Source organism: Aricia agestis, chromosome Z (assembly GCF_905147365.1).
Source record: "Aricia agestis chromosome Z, ilAriAges1.1, whole genome shotgun sequence".
Taxonomy (NCBI): Eukaryota; Metazoa; Arthropoda; class Insecta; order Lepidoptera; family Lycaenidae; genus Aricia; species Aricia agestis.
Window position 1 is genome coordinate 5956727 of NC_056428.1, and position 24352 is coordinate 5981078.

Genomic DNA, 24352 nt, shown 5'->3' on the forward strand with positions numbered 1-24352 from the left:
GTCGCGTCCGGTGCCGGGACTGTGTCCGTTGTTGTACGTCACGTCCCTTCGGACGTCACGTCTGTTCGTACTTCACGTCACGTCAAAATCGGAATACAACTTTTAAAGATATGATAAGCGTAGTATGTGGCATAATTATTTAAGCTAGAGAACCGGTCTTAATTTTACCGAAAACACGTTATTTTAAATTTTTCAAAGATTTAAGCAAAGAAAATGTTAAATCAATGACATTATTTTGTTATTATAGGAACGTCATACAATGCAAGTTAGGTGTACTTAGTTATTATAATTAACATGTAAATTAGTTACATGTTAGTAAATAAAGTTACCTCTTAGGCTCTTATACAACATGTTACAAGTTGTGTACAATTAAATTAATAAAATTAGCCATTTACTAGATATTTGCATAATGAGTTCCTTAATCCTTTATTATTATTACAAATATGTAGGAATGTTACATACGTACTCAACAATTCAAAACAACTTCTAGATCGCGAAAATATTAAGTACAAAATATTCTTTTCGCTTGTATAATCGAAGAAATTGATTCAGAGGCCTTAATTATTAAGAGAGGCCTTAATTATTCGGTGGGGTAATGTTAAGGCTTCGGCCAAACCTCCGACAGTATCGCGGGACGCGAGCGAGACGCGGGACAAGAGCGTCTGCAACGCGAAACACTGGCCTGGTTTCATTGGAACCAGAGTGCTCTTGTGTATTGCACACACACTTGGGCATTATGAAATGACTTCTGCTCTACTGGCCTGGTTTCATTGAAACCAGAGTGCTATTGTGTATTGCGCACACACTTGGGCACTTAAAAATTACTCCTGCGTAACGTGCTCTTGTGTATTGCGCACACACTTGGGGACTATTAAATTACTCCTGCATAACTGGCCTAGTTTCATTGAAACCAGAGTGCTCTTGTGTATTGCGCACACACTTGGGCGCTATAAAATTACTCCTGAGTATCTAATCTGGTTTCAGAACGCGTCGTGGCCGTTTTATTAGGGCCACAACACGGATTCGCGTCGTGGCTGTTTTTTAATGCTCAGAACGCGTCACGACACGAATTTCGCTTTGTGGTATTTCTGTGATTACCAAAGTCGTGGCCGTTTTCACTATGACCACAACGCGTTGTGAGCCATTTTTTCGCTCACTGAGCGTTTTCGGTCTTTGAACGTTACATAATATATTGTATACATAATATTATATAGAAATATTATTCTAATATAAATACATATTTATATGGCAATACAACGTTTGCCGGGTCAGCTAGTTTCTTAGTTCCTACATCACGGGCCACGACAAGCCGGTGCCGGCGTAAAAGCAATGGAAACAGCGATAAGTGATGGCCACCGTTCACCAGTTATTATAGTGATGTATTATAGTTACATCATCACCAAAATATCGATCAGCGCAACATCACTTACGGTGAAAGATCGTTACGTGCGGCAGATTAGCACCTGCCTGTTTTGAAACTGCAAAAGAAAAATTAAGAATAATTAATAGATAATCTGATTATCTGACCGATATTAAAAAACCGCAACGGTTTGATGGTTGCCCCATTCCGCAGCCCCCGTATCTTTGAAGCTCACTCGCGATATACTACATCATACATGCCTATTCTTAATTATTAGGGTTCCATACCCCAAGGGTAAAAACGGGACCCTACTTATTACTGGGACTTCGTTGTCTGTCCGTCTGTCTGTCTCAAGGTTGTATTTCAAGAACCGCTATAGCTAGACTTCTGATTTTTTTACAGATTGTGTATTTCTGTTGCCGCTATAACAACAAATACTAAAAACGAAATAAAATAAATATTCAAAACCGAAAAATCACATATTTTTTGTATGGGAACAACAAATGTGATTTTTTCGGCCTTTTTTTCTCTACATTATCAATAATGCAAACAGGTAGGCACTTGATTTTTTTACAAAGTCCTTTGTAATATGTGTACTTGATATTTAATTAAAGTGCACATATTATTAATTATAATATTAAAATAAAATAACAATTTAAGAGGGGCTCCCACACAAAAACACAATTTTTGGCCTATTTGTGCTCTATAACGGTACGGAACCCTTCGTGCGCGAGTCCGGCTCGCACTTGGCCGATTATTTTAGTCAAATGTCTTGTATACTTACTTTAAGGCCCTATAATATGTCCTAGGGTATTTTGTCCTGAACCTATTCCTATATCTAAAGCTTCTTAGGTCATCCTACGGTTTATTGGCTAATGGTAGGTCAAATGTCACAATCTAGATTCATGCGGGCTGGACTGGTTTGGTCCGGTTATCCAAGTTCACTTGAGTACTTATAGTAAACTAGAGGTTTAAAGAGCTGAGTATTATACTTGATATTGTAATTTTTTACCCATAGATGCTATTGTGGGTACCGTACATTTTTCCGAAATAAAAACTATACAGTATATTCTGGCCGGGACTCAAAGTCATTTCCATACCTTTTATTTAAAACGGTTTTACGCTAAGACTAAAGAGGTTACATACAAACACACTTACGCATTCGTATGGATAAAAATAAACCTCCTTCTTTTTTGGATAGCGATTAAAAATTGACGTTTTCCATTCACGTTTCACGCTCAAAGCTTGACTGTTTAGTCAAAAAGCATTACATAATAATAGAGTTAGAACTTATTTAGATCAACAATTCGCAAACATCACGAAGTTCTAAACAAATACAACGCCGAAAGCGTGGAAAATTGTCCACTTATTGGAACGCTAAAGAAAGTCGACAATCCAATATTGAGTTCCAACTTCCAAGAAGTTTTATGTAATATTTTTTAGACTCATAAGTCATAAGTCATAACCTCGTCATAACTTAAAAATTGCAATTTCAGATTTTTGGAACTAAAAAAATTCTTAGCGGCGTTGTGCTCAGTCAAGACTCAAGACACCCAGAACTGATCAAGAATTCCTAAGACAGCGCGAGAGAGTTAGAGTTTCTTCTCTTTCTACAGTACTAAGTAAATATTTATATGCCTGCTCTGCTGTTTCGTTTTAATTTTAGCCGGTACTCCCGGAATGCCATTTTTTTTCTAACTTGCCTACTTTCAAAATCCAAATTCAATGCTGAACTTGTCGAATGCAACTTGAATAAAGTATGTTCGTCGCTAAAAGGTCTGTACCTGACGCCGACTTAGTCTATTCGACCCTGACAGATATTGTGACCTCATTAGATATTGGTTCTACAACAACTTTGAAGTTCTTGTCTTTAAAAGTATTGCCATTAATCTATATTCGAAATAGGCTTTGAAGAAACCAAAAAAGCAAAAAAATGTTACGTTAAAAACATTACCTCGATCTAAAGTCTAAAGGGACTAAATCGAACAATGAACGAAGCTGTAGACTGGTTAAAAAAGCCATTCAATCATCAATGTTCAGTCAAAGGGCTAGCTGATTGATTGAACGGCTATTTAAACCAGTTGACTGCGGCATTAATGTTGCGTTAAAATAACTAGTACATTCGAGCGCATGTTGTTTTCTCGAATGAGACAGATGTTCGAAGCGACATTCGAGTTACAAGAATCGGGATCCGAATTTCCAATCACAGACAGGCGTCGCGTCGGAATGAGCAGTGCGAATTACTGGTTAATGTCAATTAGGGACAGTGTCAAGAGTCGCCTCTCGCTCCATATTCGCTCCTTAATTGAGAGCAATGCATTAATGCAACACGAAAACTACGGCTTTTATACAACCGGTACTGGCCATGGAGCCGGCTATTTAAAATAAGAAACTGAAAGGTCAGATTTGTTAAGATAAATGGCACGAAGAACAAAATAAGAGCAAAAAGATTGAGAGAACTTTTGGAGAAGTTACAATTTGAATAAAGAATTTGAAGTTTTTTTTTCTTCAGTAGTTTTTGTCGCGCGATTATTTTATTGACTTACACAAATTCAAATAAAATGCCACTTTGTGACATAAGCTATAGATTTCATTTCGCTCTACGCCATTGAAAAGCAGCGGCAGCATGGGTCGCTAGACAAATGTCGGTAGAAAATGAAATCTGTAGCCTATTTCATAAAGTAACATTTTATTTGAATTTTGGTCGGTCGGTAAAATAATCGCGCGACAAAAAGTCGTAGTGCGCGCCAGCTCTAACAAGTCACAAGACGACCACTAAAGTGACATCTCACATCACTGACTGTGACGTGGACGCCAGCAACGAGAAGCTAAAACATACGTAGCAACAGCTAGCAACAATTTAATAATCTCTGCTAGAGCCTAGAGAGATAAATGGAGTCGATTCCAATGAGCCAATTTTCTTACGGAGTTAGCACATTAATTCGTATTTTTCGGATTTTAAATTGAGAATTAAGTTTTTTGTCTATTTTAATATGCCGTTGATAAACATTATTTGCACACCAGCCTACAATAAACCACAATCGGGTAACAATGTCATATTTTAAATATTTTGTAAAGAAAACTAAAGTTACATCATATTAAGCAAGCACTTAGACCTAATTTAGATGCTACAAAGACTGACAAGGATCTAACGATAATGCCATTATTATCATTTTCTCTGACAATTGTATCTCGTACTTCCTGATAGTCAAAGTGGAATAAATGACCGCTCCCGCCATCTCTCCGAGCCCCAAGTCTGCCCGGCGAGGACAATTTGTAGGTGTCATTATGTGTTGTTAGTCTCAGTGTGTCGCGATTGACGGGATAAAACGTCCTTGCAGCGTATGGCCGGTGAAAAAAATAAAAACGCCGCGAATAAATGTTTCCAAATTCGAATTGTGACATTTGATGCACTGTTGAGTTGAAATCGGATTATCAGTTTTTAACGTGAGTTTTTACTGTTTTTTTTTTTTTATTTTCTTATCTGCTGAGTTGAATTGGTTTTTCCTAGCTAAACATAAATTATACATTAAGATACAATCATAATGGTATTAAATTAATTGAAATTGTTCGAAACAATTTTCATTTACTTTTTAGATTTAAAGAAAATGTAATTATTTCTTAGACTGTTTAGGACTTACCACTTGCCACCAACATCCTAGTTTAATTTTGGGAATGTATTAACATAATAATATTTTGATGCTGTATTTCTCTTTAGAGCTCCAGTCGAGACACTTTGGTCGGTTTTCATTAACAGTAGTTTGCGTGCATGATTCTATATTTCCGCTCCATACCCCATATAGGGTCATATCATTTCAAACTGGACCCTACAACATACACAAAAGGATTCAGAATTGCTTGTATATTTTTATCAATTTTAAGAACGGATGCCAATTTTTTAAGAAATCATCTTCTCGGTGAAGAACTTTTGGTAAAGCGAAAGAATCACTTTATCAAATATTCTGGCATTTCGCTACACAGCTTTCACTCATTGAATAATGTTCTTACAATAGTTTGCCGTTATTTTCCATAAACATACAGCAAATATTAAACGGTAAATATTATGTTTCATCTCTTCTTTGGTTGTGATGACTGATGACTGATGACTAACCTGACTCGGTTCTTTACACTATAGTAGCTATTTTAAACAAATAAAATTATCAATTACAATCTAAGCTATAATAGCTCTTCCTTGTTTTTTTTTTTCACAACAACCTTTTATTTTGTATTTTCTATGGCCTTCCCCGTGGTTAACTCTACGTATGACACACTAGACGTTCCGCGCGTTCGTCCGCGTAAATTAGATATTTCACAGACAAATTAGTCCACAAAAAATTGCCTATGAGCTTTTACGCGGTCTACTTCTTATATGTGCCAAATAACAGAAAAATTGCTCCAGTAGTTCACGAGATAAGCCTTTTCAAATAATTTCTCCCGTTTTTGTTCCACATTTTCCTCTATTTCTTCGCTCCTATTAGTCTAAGCGTGATAAAATAAAGCCTTTAGCCTTCCTCAATGAATAGGCTATCTTACACTGAAATAATTTTTCAATCTGGACCAGTGGTTCCTGTTAAATTTATTATTATTATTATGTACTAGCTATTTGACCGAGCTTTGCTCGGTATTCGATAAAACACGAATAAAATGACATTTTCTAAAAATGATTCCTAGTTAGATCGATTTATCGCCCCCGAAACCCCCTATATACTAAATTTCATGAAAAACGTTGGAGCCGATTCCGAGATTCCAATTATATATATACAAGAATTGCTCGTTTAAAGATATAACTAGCTATTTGACCGAGCTTTGCTCGGTATTCGATAAAACACGAATTAAATGACATTTTCTAAAAATGATTCCTAGCTAGATCAATTTATCGACCCTATTCCCTATTAAGATAATATTTATAGTATTAGTATAGATACATAGAGTAACCACGGAAAAAGCTAGCTCTACCTTATCTGCTAGAGTAACATTTCACAACTCCTAGTAGACCGTATGTCCTTTCACACAAAAAAAAGAATCATTTTTCCTTGAGAAATATTAAATAGGTATCGTTACACACTTAGCAAAGCCACCGTAGAAAGGTTTCCATCCTACGCTGGAATAGAGAAAGTGAGAGATTAAACTAAGGATAATATAGTCTTTATTTCAGTTTGTCCATAAAATTTGTGCAAGTGTTTCACATTTCTACAGTGGCTACTGGATAAACTAAGGGCCATAATCACCGGGACGCCACACCGTGGCCAGCGACGTCGCCAACTAGTTCTATTGAGATGTATGACGGGTAACTCACCTGGCGACCGACTGGCGACGTTGGCAAGTAGCCAGCGTAGCCAGAATCAACCGCTCCGCATGCGGCGACTGGTGACATTGCCAGTTGTTTGCACCTCTTTGCATGCTCCGTCACTCAATCAGTCGCTGCAGATTCTCAGGGGATTTTCTTAAATTTTCATAAAATTTAAGAATAACACCACTTTGTGGCGACGTAGAGCCGCCAGACGTAACTATGGTAAAGTCGCTGGCCACGTCGCCATGGCATCCTGGTGAGGTATGGCCTATGGGCCTAAAGTATAGTTTTCACAGAGCCAGTACTGGCTGCCAATAAGACTGGCAGCCAGTATTGGCTTGGTATATGCCGCGTGTGAACAGTTTGGCCTGGCTTGAAAAACTGTTCACATGCAGCTGTCAAAAACAAATAATATTATCGTAGAATTTACCGGAAGCCCAATCCTCTACCCTATATAGTAATAGGGAAGGGTCCCTACCCTCCCCTATTACTCAATTCGCACTTAAAAGGCCGGCAACGCACCTGTAGCTCTTCCGATGCTGCGAGTGTCCATAGGCGATGGGAAGTTGCTTTCCAGCAAGTTTATTAAGCATATATTAAAAAAACCCAAATGTAATTTTTTTCAAATGAAATACCTCTATCACCACTTTTAAAGTTTTTAACGAGGTATAGTTTCTTACCTTATACTTGTACTAATATGTATTCTGTGACGTTATTCTTGGAGATTGCGACCACGTGGTCATGATTTGGCATATAATATGAATTGGGGACATCGTGGGGGACATCACAGTTCTTTGTTAAGATTGTGACAAGTTGCAACATGAAGTCTGACTCACATGACCACAATTTGACTCTTCTGCTCGTGTATGATAAAGCACACGCATTCTATGTGATTAAGCAACATACTATATAACAAACATTTACAATTTTACATCACCTAAATTCATCATCACACACATTTATAAGTTTGAAGCAATGACGTATCCCTATGAGTCCGTTACAATAAATACTCTACAATATTTTCTTTTACGTTTCTAATAACTATTTCTGCAAAGGATCCTTCGTCACTAATTTGAACAATTCAAGTAATTTAAAGTTCCACACTTTTAAAAAACAATTCCCGAGAACCCACTTATATTTTGTTGAACTTTGCGATTCATCGCAAATGAACTGATTTGAACAGATTTTTTAAAAGCAAATATAAGGAAATATAAGATAACAATAAAACCCCTTTTAGATATACGTGGGAGAGCCATGGTTCGAGCCACGAATGGGCCAGCTCGACCGGAGAAATATCACGTTCTCACAGAAAACCGGCGTGAAACAGCGCTTGCGCTGTGTTTCGCCGAGTGAGTGAGCTTACCGGAGGCCCAATCCCCTACCCTATTCCCTTCCCTATCCTTCCCTATTCCCTTCCCTTCCCATCCCTACAATCTCCTATTACCCTATTCCCTCTTAAAATGCCGGCAACGCACCTGCAGCTCTCCTGGTGCTGCGAGTGTCCATGGGCGACGGAAGTTGCTTTCCATCAGGTGGCCCGTTTGCTCGTTTGCCCCCTTATTTCATCGAAATAAACCATTTAATTTCGATCGAAAGGAACCGTCGAGTGCTCGAACCAAAATGAGTTGCCATCTTTAGGGAGCAATACGATCGTCTGTAAAGCCTTTGATTCTTTCAGATAAATGACCTTAATCGAGCGACATGGATGTGTGGGCAAGACGAGGATACATCGCCGCTATATTAATTTTATGTCGAACAGCTGATATCGACACCAGTCTACCGATAGACCTTGCCTCTGATGATAAAGGTGAGAAAATAGTAAACAAAGAAAAAAAATAAACAAAAATCATTTAAAATAGATATTTCTAACTTCTACGTGGTAAAATCAATTAACGCTCTTCTGGGAATATGAACTACTGCCAATGTTAAATGCATAAGGCACAAAAATAGTTGTTTTATTCGGTTCTGTTTGTGTTTGCATTTTGTGTTCTCAGTTTCTCACTCATACTAATCCATACTAATATTATAAATGCGAAAGTATCTCTGTCTGTCTGTCTGTCTGTCTGTCTTGCTTTCACGCCAAAACTACTGAACCGATTGCAATGAAATTTTGTATACAGTTATTCTAGAGTCTGAGAAAGGACATAGGCTACATTTTGATGTGGGAAAATATCTTATTTCCATGAAAATTTCGATGAAAATGAATTCGCATTGCGCGTGGCCAGCGCTCATCCCGGGGGTCCTGGGTTCGAGTCCCGCAGGCGGAACAAAAAGTTTTCAATGTTCCTGGGTCTTGAATGTGTATTAAAATAAAATTTAAAAAATCTTAAACATATTTTATGTATAATATTATAAAAAATCCAGAAATATATCGATGGAATGAACATTTTAGTTCTAATACGATTCAACAGATGGCGTTTTATTTTTTACTTTATTGTAACATAGAACTAATCATACTTATTAGTTAGTATGTTTTTGTTTATAGTTTTTAATACGTTAGAATATTATGTTTAATAATATTATCACTTGGTATAATAATAATCAATCTATCTTATCTTATGTAGAACTCCTACTGCATTTCTAATCCATACTATCCATACTAATATTATAAATGCGAAAGTATCTCTGTCTGTCTGTCTGTCTGTCTGTCTTGCTTTCACGCCAAAACTACTGAACCGATTGCAATGAAATTTTGTATACAGTTATTCTAGAGTCTGAGAAAGGACATAGGCTACATTTTGATGTGGGAAAATATCTTATTTCCATGAAAATATCGATGAAAATGAATTCGCATTGCGCGTGGCCAGCGCTCATCCCGGGGGTCCTGGGTTCGAGTCCCGCAGGCGGAACAAAAAGTTTTCAATGTTCCTGGGTCTTGGATGTGTATTAAAATAAAATTTCAAAAATCTTAAACATATTTTATGTATAATACTAGCTGTTGCCCGCGACTTCGTCCGCGTGGACTTTAGTTTATAGCGCGCGGTGTCAACAAAATTTGTGTCAAATTTAAAAACTTTTTAATACCCTGGTAAGTGCTTCCGGTGTAGCGCGGCCCTTAATTAATCAAAATACCCAAAAACAGCTATGCAGTGTGCACATAATCTATACTAATATTATAAATGCGAAAGTATCTCTGTCTGTCTGTCTGTCTGTCAGTCTCGCTTTCACGCCAAACGCCAAAAGTATCTCTGTCTGTCTGTCAGTCTCGCTTTCACGCAAAACGCCAAAACTTCCGAACCGATTGTAATGAAATTTTGTATACAGATAGTCTAAAGCCTGAGAAAGGACATAGGCTACTTTTTTACTGGAAAAAAGGGTTGTAAGGGGGTGAAAATGCGTAAATTTGTTCAAATTAAGTTAGTTCCAACAATTCATAATAGATGGCGCCGTGCGTCTTCTACATCGCGCTGGCGCTTGCTCAAAAGTCTTTCTATAAGACGTGGTATCATCTTTTTAAGTTTCGATTTTTTTCGATTGTTATATCTATTCTACGGTATTAAATAACTCAGTACTTTATCTGCAGTGACGTAACCTTAAATCTATCAATGATAAATAGTTTATGGGTAAAGTTGTGTAATTGGAGGGCTAAATAAGCTTTAAAATTTGGCATAAAGTATAAAGTTTAATATAAAAAAATGAAATACTTATTGTGTGCACACTGCACAGCTGTATTGATTTAAGGGGTACCAGGGTTTTTTTATAAAAGCTTTTGACACCAATTTTGTTGACATCGCGCGCTATAAACTGAAGTCCACGCGGACGAAGTCGCGGGCAACAGCTAGTTGATATATAATTTTTAGGGCCTGTTTCACCACTTCCTAATAAAGTGGCGAATAGGCTATTCACAACTTTTTTGACAGATTCTCCATACTTTATCTGTCAAGTTAAGTGGTGGATAGCCTATTCGGCACTTATCAGGAAGTGGTGAAACAGGCCCTTAAACATTTATTTTTCTGCCTAACCTTCGTCATTTATGTAGTCTAATTAAACAGATAGTCATATCACTAAATGATTCTACCAGACCCTGCAACATAGTTAAAAGTTAGTTAAAACCTTTCTTGCAATGCAATGAATTTAATTTTGTATTTTATTAGCAAAGTGATTAACAATATACTTAACTGTAAGCCAAAAACTTATGTAGTTATACAGAAACTTCTTAAAACAGACATCTCATTCAATTACACATTGCAATCATTGGAAGCAATCTTAGCTAGATTCTAGATGTCTTTATCAATGAAGGAGAATTATTCCCAGCAATTAGATCTTATTGCAGTTATGTTCAGTGGCACTCAGAGTCTAATTCAATTGATGATAACATCGAGTGCAATTATGGAGAAAATAATTTGTGTAAGTGTTTTTAAAATGGAATATTTTGTTACAGTTTCAAGAACACTTAAAAATTATTAATGAGTTATAATAATTTATCTTATATTGAAGTTAACAACAAAAATATTAGAATATTGGTATAGAAGCAGGCAGTATTTAGTCATTAATCATTAATATCTTTGATAAAATAATAAAAATTTAATTAAAAATATCGATTACGCAGTATACAATAGAGGTTCAGTACTTGAGTCGCAACACATTCTCTTCCAGTCAAACGTTTCTGTTCTCTTTCAGCTCCCCAGATAACAACAGTAGCGTCGATCCACACATCGACATCGTCAGCCGCCACCACCGTCAATATCACGTCGTCTACATACACCACCGTCATACCGCCGATACCTCCCAGCGACAGAGATAGATTCCTCACCTTCGCTGAGTCTGGCCATCACCGAACCTTCATGTTCGCTAAGGACAACACGTATATACAACTGGATGGGGATATCATACAACGATTTCAATTGAGGTAATATGTTTTTTTAATCTTATTGAGACTGGGATTGTTTATTAAAAAATAATAATGTGGTATCTATAAGTTTGCCCGTTAGTGACCAATACGAGCAATTACAGATGAAGAAGACTAAAATATGATTGCCCATGATCTACGTAGATAGTGCATATTGCATGCGACCTCTTCCTTTTTAACTGGCCCATTGACCATGGTGTGCCAAAATTGTCTAAAGGGGCGATAATTTTGTATACTTACTCTGTTTAAATTTTATCCAAATGTCCAAATCCAATCAAAACAATAAACTTCATAAAAAATTGTGTGGTATTTTTATTGAGCGTGGGGGACACGTTGCATTTAAATTGGATTACAGTTAACCATACTTAGCTGTGCTTATTTAAATCAAAACGATTTGAAACAGAGTGTTACACAAGTCCTATTCTTAATGCCACAATCGAAAGCTCAAAATCAGGCGATATTACACCACATTATTTCAGGTCTGGTAGTTAGGAAAGTTATCCCTTTGCAGGGTACTTCAGGGAGACTTACTCCTTAAATCCTATTACACTGATCTTATCTAGGGTAAGGAAATACAGTGTGGTGTAATACTAGCTATCCTCAGTGCTACAGAAATCTTAAATTGCGAAAATTCTTCCTTTAAGATGGTAAATGATTTTGTCCTTCATTTTTAGGTTATGCAGGGAGATATCGTTCAAATTTCGCACCAGACTCCCTCACGGTCTGCTAGTGTACCACAATGTCAAGAATCCTGTGTTCAAAATGCAACCGTACGCCTTATACGTTATCGTGGAGAAAGGAGAATTGAAAGGTAAACCTTGCCGTAATTGTGTCACTGATACCAATTTATTGTAATAATCAAAATCACGTTTTTGATCTCTTATTGCAATTAAAACTTTGATATATCATGCAAAGGGGGATTTAAAACTGTAGTCTTTAAAACTGGTAGTTTTCGGTCTAAATACGCCAGTGGATTATAAATTATATATTTATCTACACTAATATTATAAATGTGAAAGTGTGTCTGTCTGTCTGTCTGTGTGAGGTAACACCTCATCACGCTCCTCAACCGCTAAACCGATTTTGTTGATTCGTCTTGATCATGAGAGTAACAAAAACCGGTAGACCGTTTTTTTAAGAACTTATTATTTTGGAAAATATTGATTTTGTCAAACTTAGATTCTCAAATCAACAAAACTCTCTTTTCAAGTCACAAAACCTGAACTAGGCTTTACGTAAAAATCAACATTAAATAATATCTGTACGTCAACACTTTTTCTATGGATTCCAGTTGTCCACGTCTTCGGCAAACATCTAACATCAGTAACAGTAGGTAGAGCTCTCAACAGAGACCAATGGCACAGCGTGGTTGTCACTATAGATGTCCACGGAGCAAGGCTTATAGCTAAAGTAGATAATCTGAAAGAAGAAGTGTATTTGAAGGTAAGTGATCAAAGTGTGATGTATGTTTTTTAGATCTACATTACATGGTTAAAAGCAGAAGAATAGTTAACAAAATCTCATGTTGAAAATATGCCTTATATTTTCTGACCTGCCTATCTATTTTTTATCTAGCCATTTAAAATCTAGTTGTATATATTTTTGTGACTAGCTTCGTGGCATTGACCGTAGTGTATTCGCTAATGGAAGACTTTTAATATTTGCAGTGGTTTTATGATTTCAGGGTCTCAGCTTCGACACCAATTATGGCATCACCGATAACTTGACTTCGGTTATATTGATTGGAGGTAAGGCAAATACTAAAAATAATATTTCTATAAGTATTGCAAATAATTATGAAAAGAAGAATCCAAGGACACAAGTCGCTAGAAAATATGGAAAGAGCCGTTGCTACTGCTACCTTCAATTCAATTTTCATTCTTTATAGTTTCTATATTAATCCATTCGAAAAGTGAAAATTTTAATTTTCTTCTTCCATTAACACAACAAAATAAATAACACTATTTAGTGTTCAACAATACTTTAGAAATATACACATTTACCCACCCAAGAAAGTTTATCACATCCTTAATATTCGAAGGCCTTTGTCACCTAATGTATTGAATATTTCATGTGTTTCAAATGTTAGCTTTTTATGTGTTCTAACGAGGATATTATTGTGTTTTACCAGTTCACCTTGGTGTCCATATTATTGTTCGTATAATTTGAAAGTGTTCTGAGGTCACCTTTAGCATCTTGTTTTTCTTGATATTGCACATTATCGGATTTTAATATCGACGTGAGTTACCTGATTATAAGCAAAATTATTAATTTTAGATTTCATTTGATCGTTAATAAGTCATAAATTATTTAAATGTTTAAATAAATAATTTATCTAATTTTCAAATGTTTTTTAGTATAATTCGCCGAACGTGTGCTACAAATTGATATTTAGAAAATTATACAGTTTAAGATTGAACTACAATTGTCGCATTAAATATGTTTGAAATCAAGCCATCTCAAGTTTTAAAACAGTATTAAGAATTTCAACTTAGCACCAAAAGTTTGACGAATATTTCAAAGCGAAAGTCGAAACAAGTTACAACTTTTATGCGAGAATTTAACATAGCACGCGCCCCTTTCCAAGACTGTAGTAACTGCATTTGAACGTTCTACCACTAGATGTTAATTATACTTATGGATGCATATCTGTCTGTCTGTTACCTTTTCACGCCCAAACTACTGAGCCGATTTTGCTGAAATTCGGAAAATATATTAATCTCGCGCGATAAACAAATTTTGCCGCAACGGAGATGCGGGCGTCATCTAGTTTAAAAACCTTGGAATAAGCTTTAAGTGACTAAATAATTAAAGTAATAATAAGTTTAATACTTTATAGGTCTCTCATCAGAAGAAAAACTACATGGAGTGAAATACATCATAGAATCATTCGTCGGTTGCATCAGTGATATGGTGCTAGGTTCTGGCAAAGCTGCTTCTGATCTCCTACCAATAGTTCCATTAATAGCGACCAAACATGAGAACGTTAAAGAAGGATGTATTAATAAATGTAAGACGATGGAAAATCTGTGCTTCGAAGGTTCTAGATGTATAAATGAGTATAACGGCTACAGATGTGATTGCTTCGGCACATTGTATGAAGAACAACTCTGTGATGTTTATAGTAAGTGTTTTTTTACTAGCCAACATTTATTGTAGTCATAGCCAACAACTAACAAGTAGTCATAGCAGGTTTACGTTATTCCAATGATTGGATCACTGGATTGGAAAAATGTTAACTGGCCAGGGCCTAGAGACAAGTGTCAAGCGACTATCGTAAACGCCAACAAAATGTATGTGATTTGACATTAGTATTCGCTAGCGAAGCGATGACTTATGTCAAATCGCATACACGCTTGCCACTTGTCTTAGTAGGGCAGTAGTCAAAACTGTTTTACTACTTTTAGTACTTATGGAGAGAAGACAGAAGAATCAATCTGTTATTAGCCTGTAACAAACCTGCAAATATTTTCTAAGTCTTCAAATTTTTCTCTCAATATTACTAAAATTAAAATTTTCTCACGTCCTAAATTATTACATTCCAAAAATGATACCTAATTCAAAATCGTGTAGCTCATTTTTAATGTGTCTGCAGATTATTTTTGATCGAAACAAGTTGGTATTTGCATTCGTGGCTAATTCTACTTTTTAGGGTTCCGTACCCAAAGGGTAAAAATGGAACCCTATTACTAAGACTTCGATGTCTGTCCGTCCGTTATTATTACATTCCAAAAATGATACCTAATTCAAAATCGTGTAGCTCATTTTTAATGTGTCTGCAGATTATTTTTGATCGAAACAAGTTGGTATTTGCATTCGTGGCTAATTCTACTTTTTAGGGTTCCGTACCCAAAGGGTAAAAATGGAACCCTATTACTAAGACTTCGATGTCTGTCCGTCCGTTATTATTACATTCCAAAAATGATACCTAATTCAAAATCGTGTAGCTCATTTTTAATGTGTCTGCAGATTATTTTTGATCGAAACAAGTTGGTATTTGCATTCGTGGCTAATTCTACTTTTTAGGGTTCCGTACCCAAAGGGTAAAAATGGAACCCTATTACTAAGACTTCGATGTCTGTCCGTCCGTTATTATTACATTCCAAAAATGATACCTAATTCAAAATCGTGTAGCTCATTTTTAATGTGTCTGCAGATTATTTTTGATCGAAACAAGTTGGTATTTGCATTCGTGGCTAATTCTACTTTTTAGGGTTCCGTACCCAAAGATTAAAAATGGAACCCTATTACTAAGACTTCGATGTCTGTCCGTCCGTTATTATTACATTCCAAAAATGATACCTAATTCAAAATCGTGTAGCTCATTTTTAATGAGTCTGCAGATTATTTTTGATCGAAACAAGTTGGTATTTGCATTCGTGGCTAATTCTACTTTTTAGGGTTCCGTACCCAAAGGGTAAAAATGGAACCCTATTACTAAGACTTCGATGTCTGTCCGTCCGTTATTATTACATCCCAAAAATGATACCTAATTCAAAATCGTGTAGCTCATTTTCAATGTGTCTGCAGATTATTTTTGATCGAAACAAGTTGCTATTTGCATTCGTGGCTAATTCTACTTTTTAGGGTTCCGTACCCAAAGGGTAAAAATGGAACCCTATTACTAAGACTTCGATGTCTGTCCGTCCGTTATTATTACATTCCAAAAATGATACCTAATTCAAAATCGTGTAGCTCATTTTTAATCTGTCTGCAGATTATTTTTGATCGAAACAAGTTGGTATTTGCATTCGTGGCTAATTCTACTTTTTAGGGTTCCGTACCCAAAGGATAAAAATGGGACCCTATTACTAAGACTTCGATGTCTGTCCGTCTGTCTGTCTCCAGGCTATATCTCAGAAATTGTAATAGCTAGCGAGTTGAAATTTTCACAGATTCTGTATTTCTGTTGCCGCTATAACAATAAATACTAAAAAACGAAATAAAATTATTATTTAATTTAATTTAATTATTATAAAATTATTATCCCATACAACAAAAGCTATTTTTCAGCCTTTTTTACCTCGATATCAATAATGGCAAGAGGTAGGCACTTGAAACTCAAAATACTTAATATTCCATTTAAAAAATAATAAAATTAAAATAAAAAAAATAATATGTAAATAAATAAAAATTCTATTTTTGCTCTATGGTACGGATAACGGAACCCTTCGTGCGCGAGTCCAACTCGCACTTGGCCGAGTTTTTACAAGCAACTAGATACTGCACCAAAAACTTGATGTTTTTGTCTCCAAATACGAATCCGGTTTGACACCTGTAGTTCAAGCAGGGTTTTTATTAAAATTGTGTCTGTGTGTTAATCGCGTTGCAATAATATCTAAAATAGGAATGAATATCGATTACCACTTTATTTGAAAGTTGAGGAGGAAACTTAAAAAATATATATTTACAAAATGCAAATTATTATATTGGGCTGAAAAGTATGTACTACTATTTTAATGTGTGTATGTGTTCCTTAAATAGATTTCACTGTAAAAGTAGCAGCGCTGAAAGAGTTTTTTTACGTTTCTATGAGAAATGCCCCAACGTCATGAATTTTCCCATACAAATATTTGCCCAAAAAGTTACTCTTTCAGCGCTGCTACTTTCACAGCTAACTCTATATAAGGGATTCCGAACTCCTAAATAATTATTATCACTTGTTTTATTACACCTTGAATGTATTGGGACCCGTAACTAAAGTTGTAAGAAGAAATGTAGGTTAGACCTACCTTGTCCGACTAGTAGTTAATATTATTCTTTTCGCTTTCCAAATTTCTTTCCCTCAATTGGATACTAGAGACCAATCTCCTAGCTAGTAATAATTTTCTTTCTCTCCTTAATTTTTCCCGTATTTTGCATCCAGCGGCGACGGTACTGACTCTCCGCGGCTCGAGTTACGTGTCGTATCGGGTGTACGATTGGAAAGACCGCGTGCACTCAACCAACACCAGGGTCAGCTTGCACTTTAAGGTAACATCCAGAGAATTGAGGAAAACCGGATGATTTTTCCGCTTATGTATATTTTGTTCGTGATTTTAACTTAAAAATCTTGAGGGTTTTCTGTTTTTTGAACACTTCAACTTCATTAAAATGATCTTTACGACTCGGCATCTTCATTGCCACGACGCTACAAATTACAGAAGTTGCAACAGAATATTTCAAAAATGTGTAATTTGACGTGAGCTTTATAGATACAGCAGCTTTTTAAGAACTGAAGAAGCGAAGTTTTTTCCCTATTTAAAATCTTTGTCTTAGTTCTCAATAATCAATTTATACCTCAGTCACCCATCCAAGTTTCTTAAGGGAAGCAGATCACAAATAGCAATTTACGCCAATTTTACGCCTCTTTCTATAGATTTGTGCTTCTAATTATACAATTATGCACACAAACAATTAAATAATTATCAGCATTCCATGGATTAATTTATAGTTCCCGTTAAGACGAGAGTCCTTAAATAAATGATTTAAATCATAATTTATTAGTGGCATATAATTTTAAATTAAATTGTCTTTTTATTATGTCCTTGTAAGCATCTTAGATTGTGTGGTAGTTGAATTCTATTTATTTTATTGCATATTTTTATGACTTGGAATCGTGGGCTGGAGCTACTTCCATAAACGAACTTATGTGCTTAATTAAAAGTATTATGTCTCACATAATTTTTAATCATGAAATAGAAAACAAATACCATAATAATTAAGAGAAAACACGTAGGCAATTAATAAATGGAAAATGCATTCTTTGTTATTCCGTGGTTCAATGTCATATCTTTCTGAGATAAGCTTAAGATAAACCTCAGATAATTTACATTTCAGACACGTTTCGATGATTCAGCGCTGTTCTACGCGAGCGGCCAAATCGACGATAAACACCATCACATCGCGCTATCGATACACAAAGAAAAAGTCGCCATTCGCATCGACTTAGGCGATGGACCGGTCGAAGATTACATCGGGAACAAAGTCAACAACAACCGCTGGCATAACATAACAATAATAATACAGGAGAAACAAGTATTAACGTACCTAGACGACATAGTGGCTAAGTACGAAATGCCCGGCGACGCGAAATTCGTTTGCATCGACCCAGAAATCTACATTTGCGGTGGACCGGATTTGCATAAAATGAAGGGACTCAAATCCTTCAACAATTTCGCCGGCAACCTCAAATATGTTTACTACAACGATGTGTCTATTCTGTATGAGCTCAAACAGAACAATCCTAAGGTGCACTATATCGGGCAGTTGGATGCTGAATTTGAGGAGGTGGATATTGAGGTTATACCTATAACGTATCCATTCGCGACGTCGCATATCTGGTGGCCTTTGAATCAGAGCAACAGCATGAATCTGATTTTCGACTTTAAGACCACTAAGAATATGGCGGTTTTAGCGTACAGCCAGATCACCACTGGACAAGGTTACTGGGAGGTGAGAAATTGTTATTTCTTTGTATCTGCAATAAATATCGTATATTTATCGTCGAGCTTAGCGTTTTATAGTTATCTAGAAAATCTTAGCAGCGTCTTTATCTTGAAATCTTGTGACGTAATTCGCATTTGCGTTATTTGTTATTATTATTTACTTTGTATATTATTTTTCACTCATTATTGCGATTTAAATAATGTTAATATTTGGTATCCAATAAAACTAGTGCGCAGCGTTAAAATACGTTATAAATACTTCAGATTCACAGATTAATTTCTTATCTCAATATTATTATTATGTTTGAATTGATAGTAGTCTGAATTTAAATTGAAGAAGCATTGTATTTTGGTTTTAACAAAATTTTCCTTCATAGCATCATCAAAGCAATGACGTAACCAATTAGTAAAGGTATGAGAACTATGCTATCAAATATTTTGATCGCCTTTTTATTATTCTTCAGCTACCAATTAAAGGTTTCTACCAATTATTACTATTTATATTTTTACGGCTTTTGGTCTATTAAAACCACGTATCGATTTAAACATTTTCACCGAATTGTATCGTTGAACGCATATTTTATTTGGCAAACTAAATGGAGCTTATGCAAATTGGCTTAATTGTGTAAGCATAAATTAATCTTTATTAGGGCGCAAAATGTAAACCGAATGCTTGATGAGTATTAGCGATGCCAAATTGTCGATAATATTCTTTTTGTGTTGTTCATCATCAGCATTTAGCCAGTAGTTTAAAACTTTAACAATGAGTTTATTTTGATATTTTTTTATATTGTATATATAAAATAACGGGGCAAACGAGCAAACGGGTCACCTGATGGAAAGCAACTTCCGTCGCCCATGGACACCTGCAACATCAGAAGAGCTGCAAGTGCGTTGCCAGCCTTTAAGATATTAGGGAATAGGGTAATAGGGTAGGGGAGGGTAAGGAAGCGAATAGGGTAGGGATTTGTTCTCCGGTAAACTCACTCACACAATCAACACAGCGCAAGGCTGTTTCACGCCGATTTTCTGAGAGCCCGTGGTATTTCTCCGGTCGAGCCGGCCCATTCGTACCGTAGCATGGCTCTCCCACGGTAAATATAAATTTCAACCCAACGATTATAGGGCATTTATTTTATTTTCACTTTAAATTTGAGGTATTATAGCCTATACCTCAGAATAGATAATAGTACAAGCCTATACTGGGCTTTGTAAATGTTTACATAAAAATTAAAAATTTATTGAACGACGAAAAACGAAAATACGACGTAAAGCAAAAAAGGCGAACAGAATGTTTTAATTTTTGTTGGAAAGCCTTAAATATACTTTACCCCAGAATTAATCTTATTTTCACATCTTTTACGTGATTACTGATCAGCTGTAGGTACATTACTGATCAGGTACATTGTATTATATTTATCAGTAATATTAAAGAACACTATAACATAAAGTTAGAAAGACACATTTCTTATGATCGTTGTATAAATTTTCCTGTTTGTTAAAAGTTCTTTAAAATGGAAACCCCAACTGTTAACTCATAGGTAAAGAAATGAAAAATTGCTAATTAAAATCAGTTAAAATTTTTAAAATCTTCAAATATATAGAAGTATATATTTAAAGATTTTTAAAATTTTAACAATTACAATTCGTGATTTTAGATACGGATGGTAAAAGAGGAGATAAGATTTGAACTTGTACCAGACGTTGGCAAGAACGTTACAGTACTGAAGTCGGTTAAATTCAACGTCAGCAATGACTGGCATAACGTGGAACTGGATTATAGGAAAGGAAGAATAAAGCTAACTGTGGACTACCACAATAAGCATGCTCAGATGTTTGGTGAGTTCCTTTTAAGGACTAAAAACAAATGATCCCCACAGTAGTTTGACCGATGTGAATAGTCAGAAGAATAAGAAACCAGAAGAATGTTAGTGTAATTGGAATCTCGGAATCGGCTAAAACGATTTTCATGAAATTTAGTATATAGGGGGTTTCGGGGGCGATAAATCGATCTAGCTAGGAATCGTTTTTAGAAAATGTCTTTTTATTCGTGTTTTATCGATAATCGATAAACTGAAAAATACAACTCTTCCTGACATCTATTGGCGAATAATAATTCTATTTTGTGAGCAACTTGTTTGCGTGTTTTGGCTGGCTCGGTTTGGCCTTTTGTTTGGGCAGTGAAGAATGCGTTGAAAATTTGCGTATCTTATTACAAATTTTTACAATTGTAGTTAGCGATTTTTAGCGAAAATGTGAAGGGGTTAAAATGCGTATTTCAAGATGGAGAATTCAGAATCGAATGTAGGTGCGTATGAGGGGTTCTCACGGCAGCTTCGACCGCGTATCACGTCATCGGCGGCCAATCGCTGCAATTATCGCGTGATGGACGACCAATGGGCTGCTACAGGTATTGTACGTCAGCTAGACCAGGATAGCAGATATATCTTGTGCGTGAACATACTCCCCGGCCTTGGAATCTGGAGCATCTGCAGGTTCCAACAGTTCAGGTATTAAGATTCTTGAGGAAGAAGTGGGCAAATCTTGGAGAAGGCTCGCCGTACAACGCCATCTGCTTTGCGAATATCGGCAACTCGCGAAACTCCGTCTCTGCCTGGATAGGTTTTGATAATGCGGCCTAAACTCCACTTCATCGGCGGCAAGTGGTCGTCCTTGATGAGGACCAGCATGTCCTCCTTGAGGTCTCCCTTGTTCTGCTGCCATTTACTTCTCGTCTGAAGCTCGGACACGTACTCCTGGGACCATCGCTTCCAAAAGTGCTGTCGGATTTGCTCAAAACGCTGGTATCGTGTGAGGCGATGAGCAGGCACGTCGTGTACCTCGGCTGTTACAGGAATGCGGAATCACCAAGGCGAAAAGGTAAAGGTTTAGGAGATTTTAGCTGGCACGTCTTACCGTGATGCACTGAATTCTCCACCAAATAGCGTCTCTCAAATAATTGGCTTCTCCAAATATTATGTCCGGCGAACGTAGGACCACAAAATTTATGTTTGCGTGTTTTGGCTGGCTTGGTTTGGCCTTTTATTTGGGCAGTGAAGAAAAACAGCTGGCTCGACTTCTTGCGTATATTATTACAAATTTTTACAATTGCAGTTAGCGATTTTTAGTCTCTCAAATAATTGGCTTCTCCAAATATTATGTCCGGCGAACGTAGGACCACAAAATTTATGTTTGCGTGTTTTGGCTGGCTTGGTTTGGCTTTTTATTTGGGCAGTGAAGAAAAACAGCTGGCTCGACTTCTTGCGTATATTATTACAAATTTTTACAATTGTAGTTAGCGATTTTTAGCGAAAATGTGTAGGGGTTACAATGCGTATTTCAAGATGGAGAATTCAGAATCGAATGTAGGTGCGTATGAGGGGTTCTCACGGCAGCTTCGACCGCGTATCACGTCATCGGCGGCCAATCGCTGCAATTATCGCGTGATGGACGACCAATGGGCTGCTACAGGTATTGTACGTCAGCTAGACCAGGATAGCAGATATATCTTGTGCGTGAACACAACTTATTGCTTTAACGACACAACAACAGCTAAAGCTATTCCAGCAAATGACGTTGTTAAGTAACACGAAGTCAATGAGTGTTTGCTATACCGAGCAAAGCTCGGTCGTCCAGGTACTGACTTTTAAACCGCCGAACTGACTTCTTTGAATTTGTATGGTAATGCTTTGAGTTTGGAGAAAGGATAAAGGATAGGTCACATTATTATCCGAGAAAAATATACGGTTTCTCTTGCAGATAGTATAGGTAGCAGTTTATAATAGACGATCAGTTCAGACTTTTCAGAAAGGCATTATAAAGATCATTTATTTATTTTTAATTCTTCCAGGTTTAGATTTCCAACTTCAGGATAAAATTGTGATTGGTAGTGGATTGAAGTCAGCCAATTTGGGTCTGATCGGTTGTATGAGAAATATAAAAATCAATGGGCTACTCATAGAACCAAGGCAAGTACCCAATAATAATGTGTGTCAGTAAAAGCGTAACAAAGCAATACTTATTTTCTTGTATTTTAATGTTATTTCTATCCAATAATCTAATTACTACTAATCTGATACTGACAGAAGCTAAGAAAGTCAAGATTTTATTAGCTTCTGGCTGTTTTCTTGGTAACAGTATACTTATTTTGCTCAAGCTTAATATGACCATTATTTTCTTTCTACGAAAGAACAGAGAAAATGAATAATTGGCAAAAGAAAATCTGTCACCATATCCCTAAAATACAGATTTTAGGGATATGGTGACAGATTATCTTTCGTATTTCTGCTGTGGAGTGTGGACAACTCAATCAATTTCGTCAAAAATCTATAACTTGTAGGTACGTGATAAACACCGAGCGAGTAGTAGGCGAGGTCGCGATAGATGACTGCAGATACGTTGACCCCTGTACCAGACCCAACACTTGTGAGCACGGGGGCATCTGCTCTATACGAGAGGACCGTGTTATATGCAACTGTGAGAATACTGGTAAGTTTTTTTTTGTAAGAGCTTAACTAACAAAAGTTTTTACACAGCCGATACCTAAACCTTTTACTAGGTACGTATTAGATAACGACGGCATTCTTGTTAATAAGGAAATGTAATACGCTGAAGAAGAGTCATTTTATAAATTTAATAATATGATTTCAACGCCACAAAATTTGTAATACCTAGTAATTTTACGGTCATTCACACCGTGATGTGATTGTAATAGAATTTTAATTAATTTTTTTTCAAAAAACAAAAGAAGATAAGAAAATATAAGATGGAAATAGTTCATTGCAAGAGTTTGAAGGGAACTGTCTCCGTGCGTACTAACTCTGCGTCCCACCATAATGTAATTTTTACTTTGTACCCTGCAGGTTACATTGGAGAAAACTGCCACTTCGCAACCTTCAGGAAGACTTGTGAAGAGCTAGCTCTTTTGGGCTATACGAGAAACGACGTGTACCTCATTGACATAGATGGGAACGGGAAGTTTCCCCCGGCGCATGTGAAGTGCGAGTTCCAAATCGAGGCTGACTCCTCTACAACCGTCGTGGAGCATAATCTGCCTAGTCAAGTGGTAAATAAACCTTTCGACTTTTTATAAAGTGGTCGACCTTCTTTACGTTATACAGGCATTTACGCCCCTCCTGGGTTTTTAGAAGTCTGCCAGTTGTAAATGGGACTCACCGAAAACTGATCGTTGGAATTCCGCATTAAGAAGTGGCTCACCAGTTTAAAGTAAAATATATCAGCCTGTACTTGTATAAAAACAAAGGATGAAAGAAATAGCATAATTTTAATCCAAGGTTAACTTAAGCTTTTATGTATTGCCTCATAGTAAATATACGAAGAAGCAGAAGATTCCTTAATAAAATGCATAAAACACGACGATTTTTAAGTGACTCTTACTTTCCCAACGGAGCGCCCGTGGTCTAATG

General features: G+C 36.4%; 1 protein-coding gene across 3 annotated transcripts in view; it reads left to right on the plus strand.

Moving 5' to 3' along the window:
• Nucleotides 1–4506: 4506 nt before the first annotated feature.
• Nucleotides 4507–24352, plus strand: part of LOC121738375 (contactin-associated protein-like 5) — a 37868-nt gene continuing 18022 nt past the window's right edge. For 2 of the 3 annotated variants that reach the window (XM_042130372.1, XM_042130373.1), the window contains exons 1-13: nucleotides 4507–4807; nucleotides 8329–8457; nucleotides 11271–11499; nucleotides 12174–12310; nucleotides 12791–12942; nucleotides 13184–13247; nucleotides 14339–14623; nucleotides 17366–17472; nucleotides 18319–18933; nucleotides 20585–20765; nucleotides 22777–22894; nucleotides 23266–23414; nucleotides 23789–23991. In XM_042130372.1, the coding sequence (XP_041986306.1) occupies nucleotides 8352–8457; nucleotides 11271–11499; nucleotides 12174–12310; nucleotides 12791–12942; nucleotides 13184–13247; nucleotides 14339–14623; nucleotides 17366–17472; nucleotides 18319–18933; nucleotides 20585–20765; nucleotides 22777–22894; nucleotides 23266–23414; nucleotides 23789–23991 (2346 nt within the window). In that variant the 5' untranslated portion in view covers nucleotides 4507–4807; nucleotides 8329–8351. The remainder of the gene's footprint in view (nucleotides 4808–8328; nucleotides 8458–11270; nucleotides 11500–12173; nucleotides 12311–12790; nucleotides 12943–13183; nucleotides 13248–14338; nucleotides 14624–17365; nucleotides 17473–18318; nucleotides 18934–20584; nucleotides 20766–22776; nucleotides 22895–23265; nucleotides 23415–23788; nucleotides 23992–24352) is intronic. The other variant, XM_042130374.1, reaches the window with a different exon arrangement.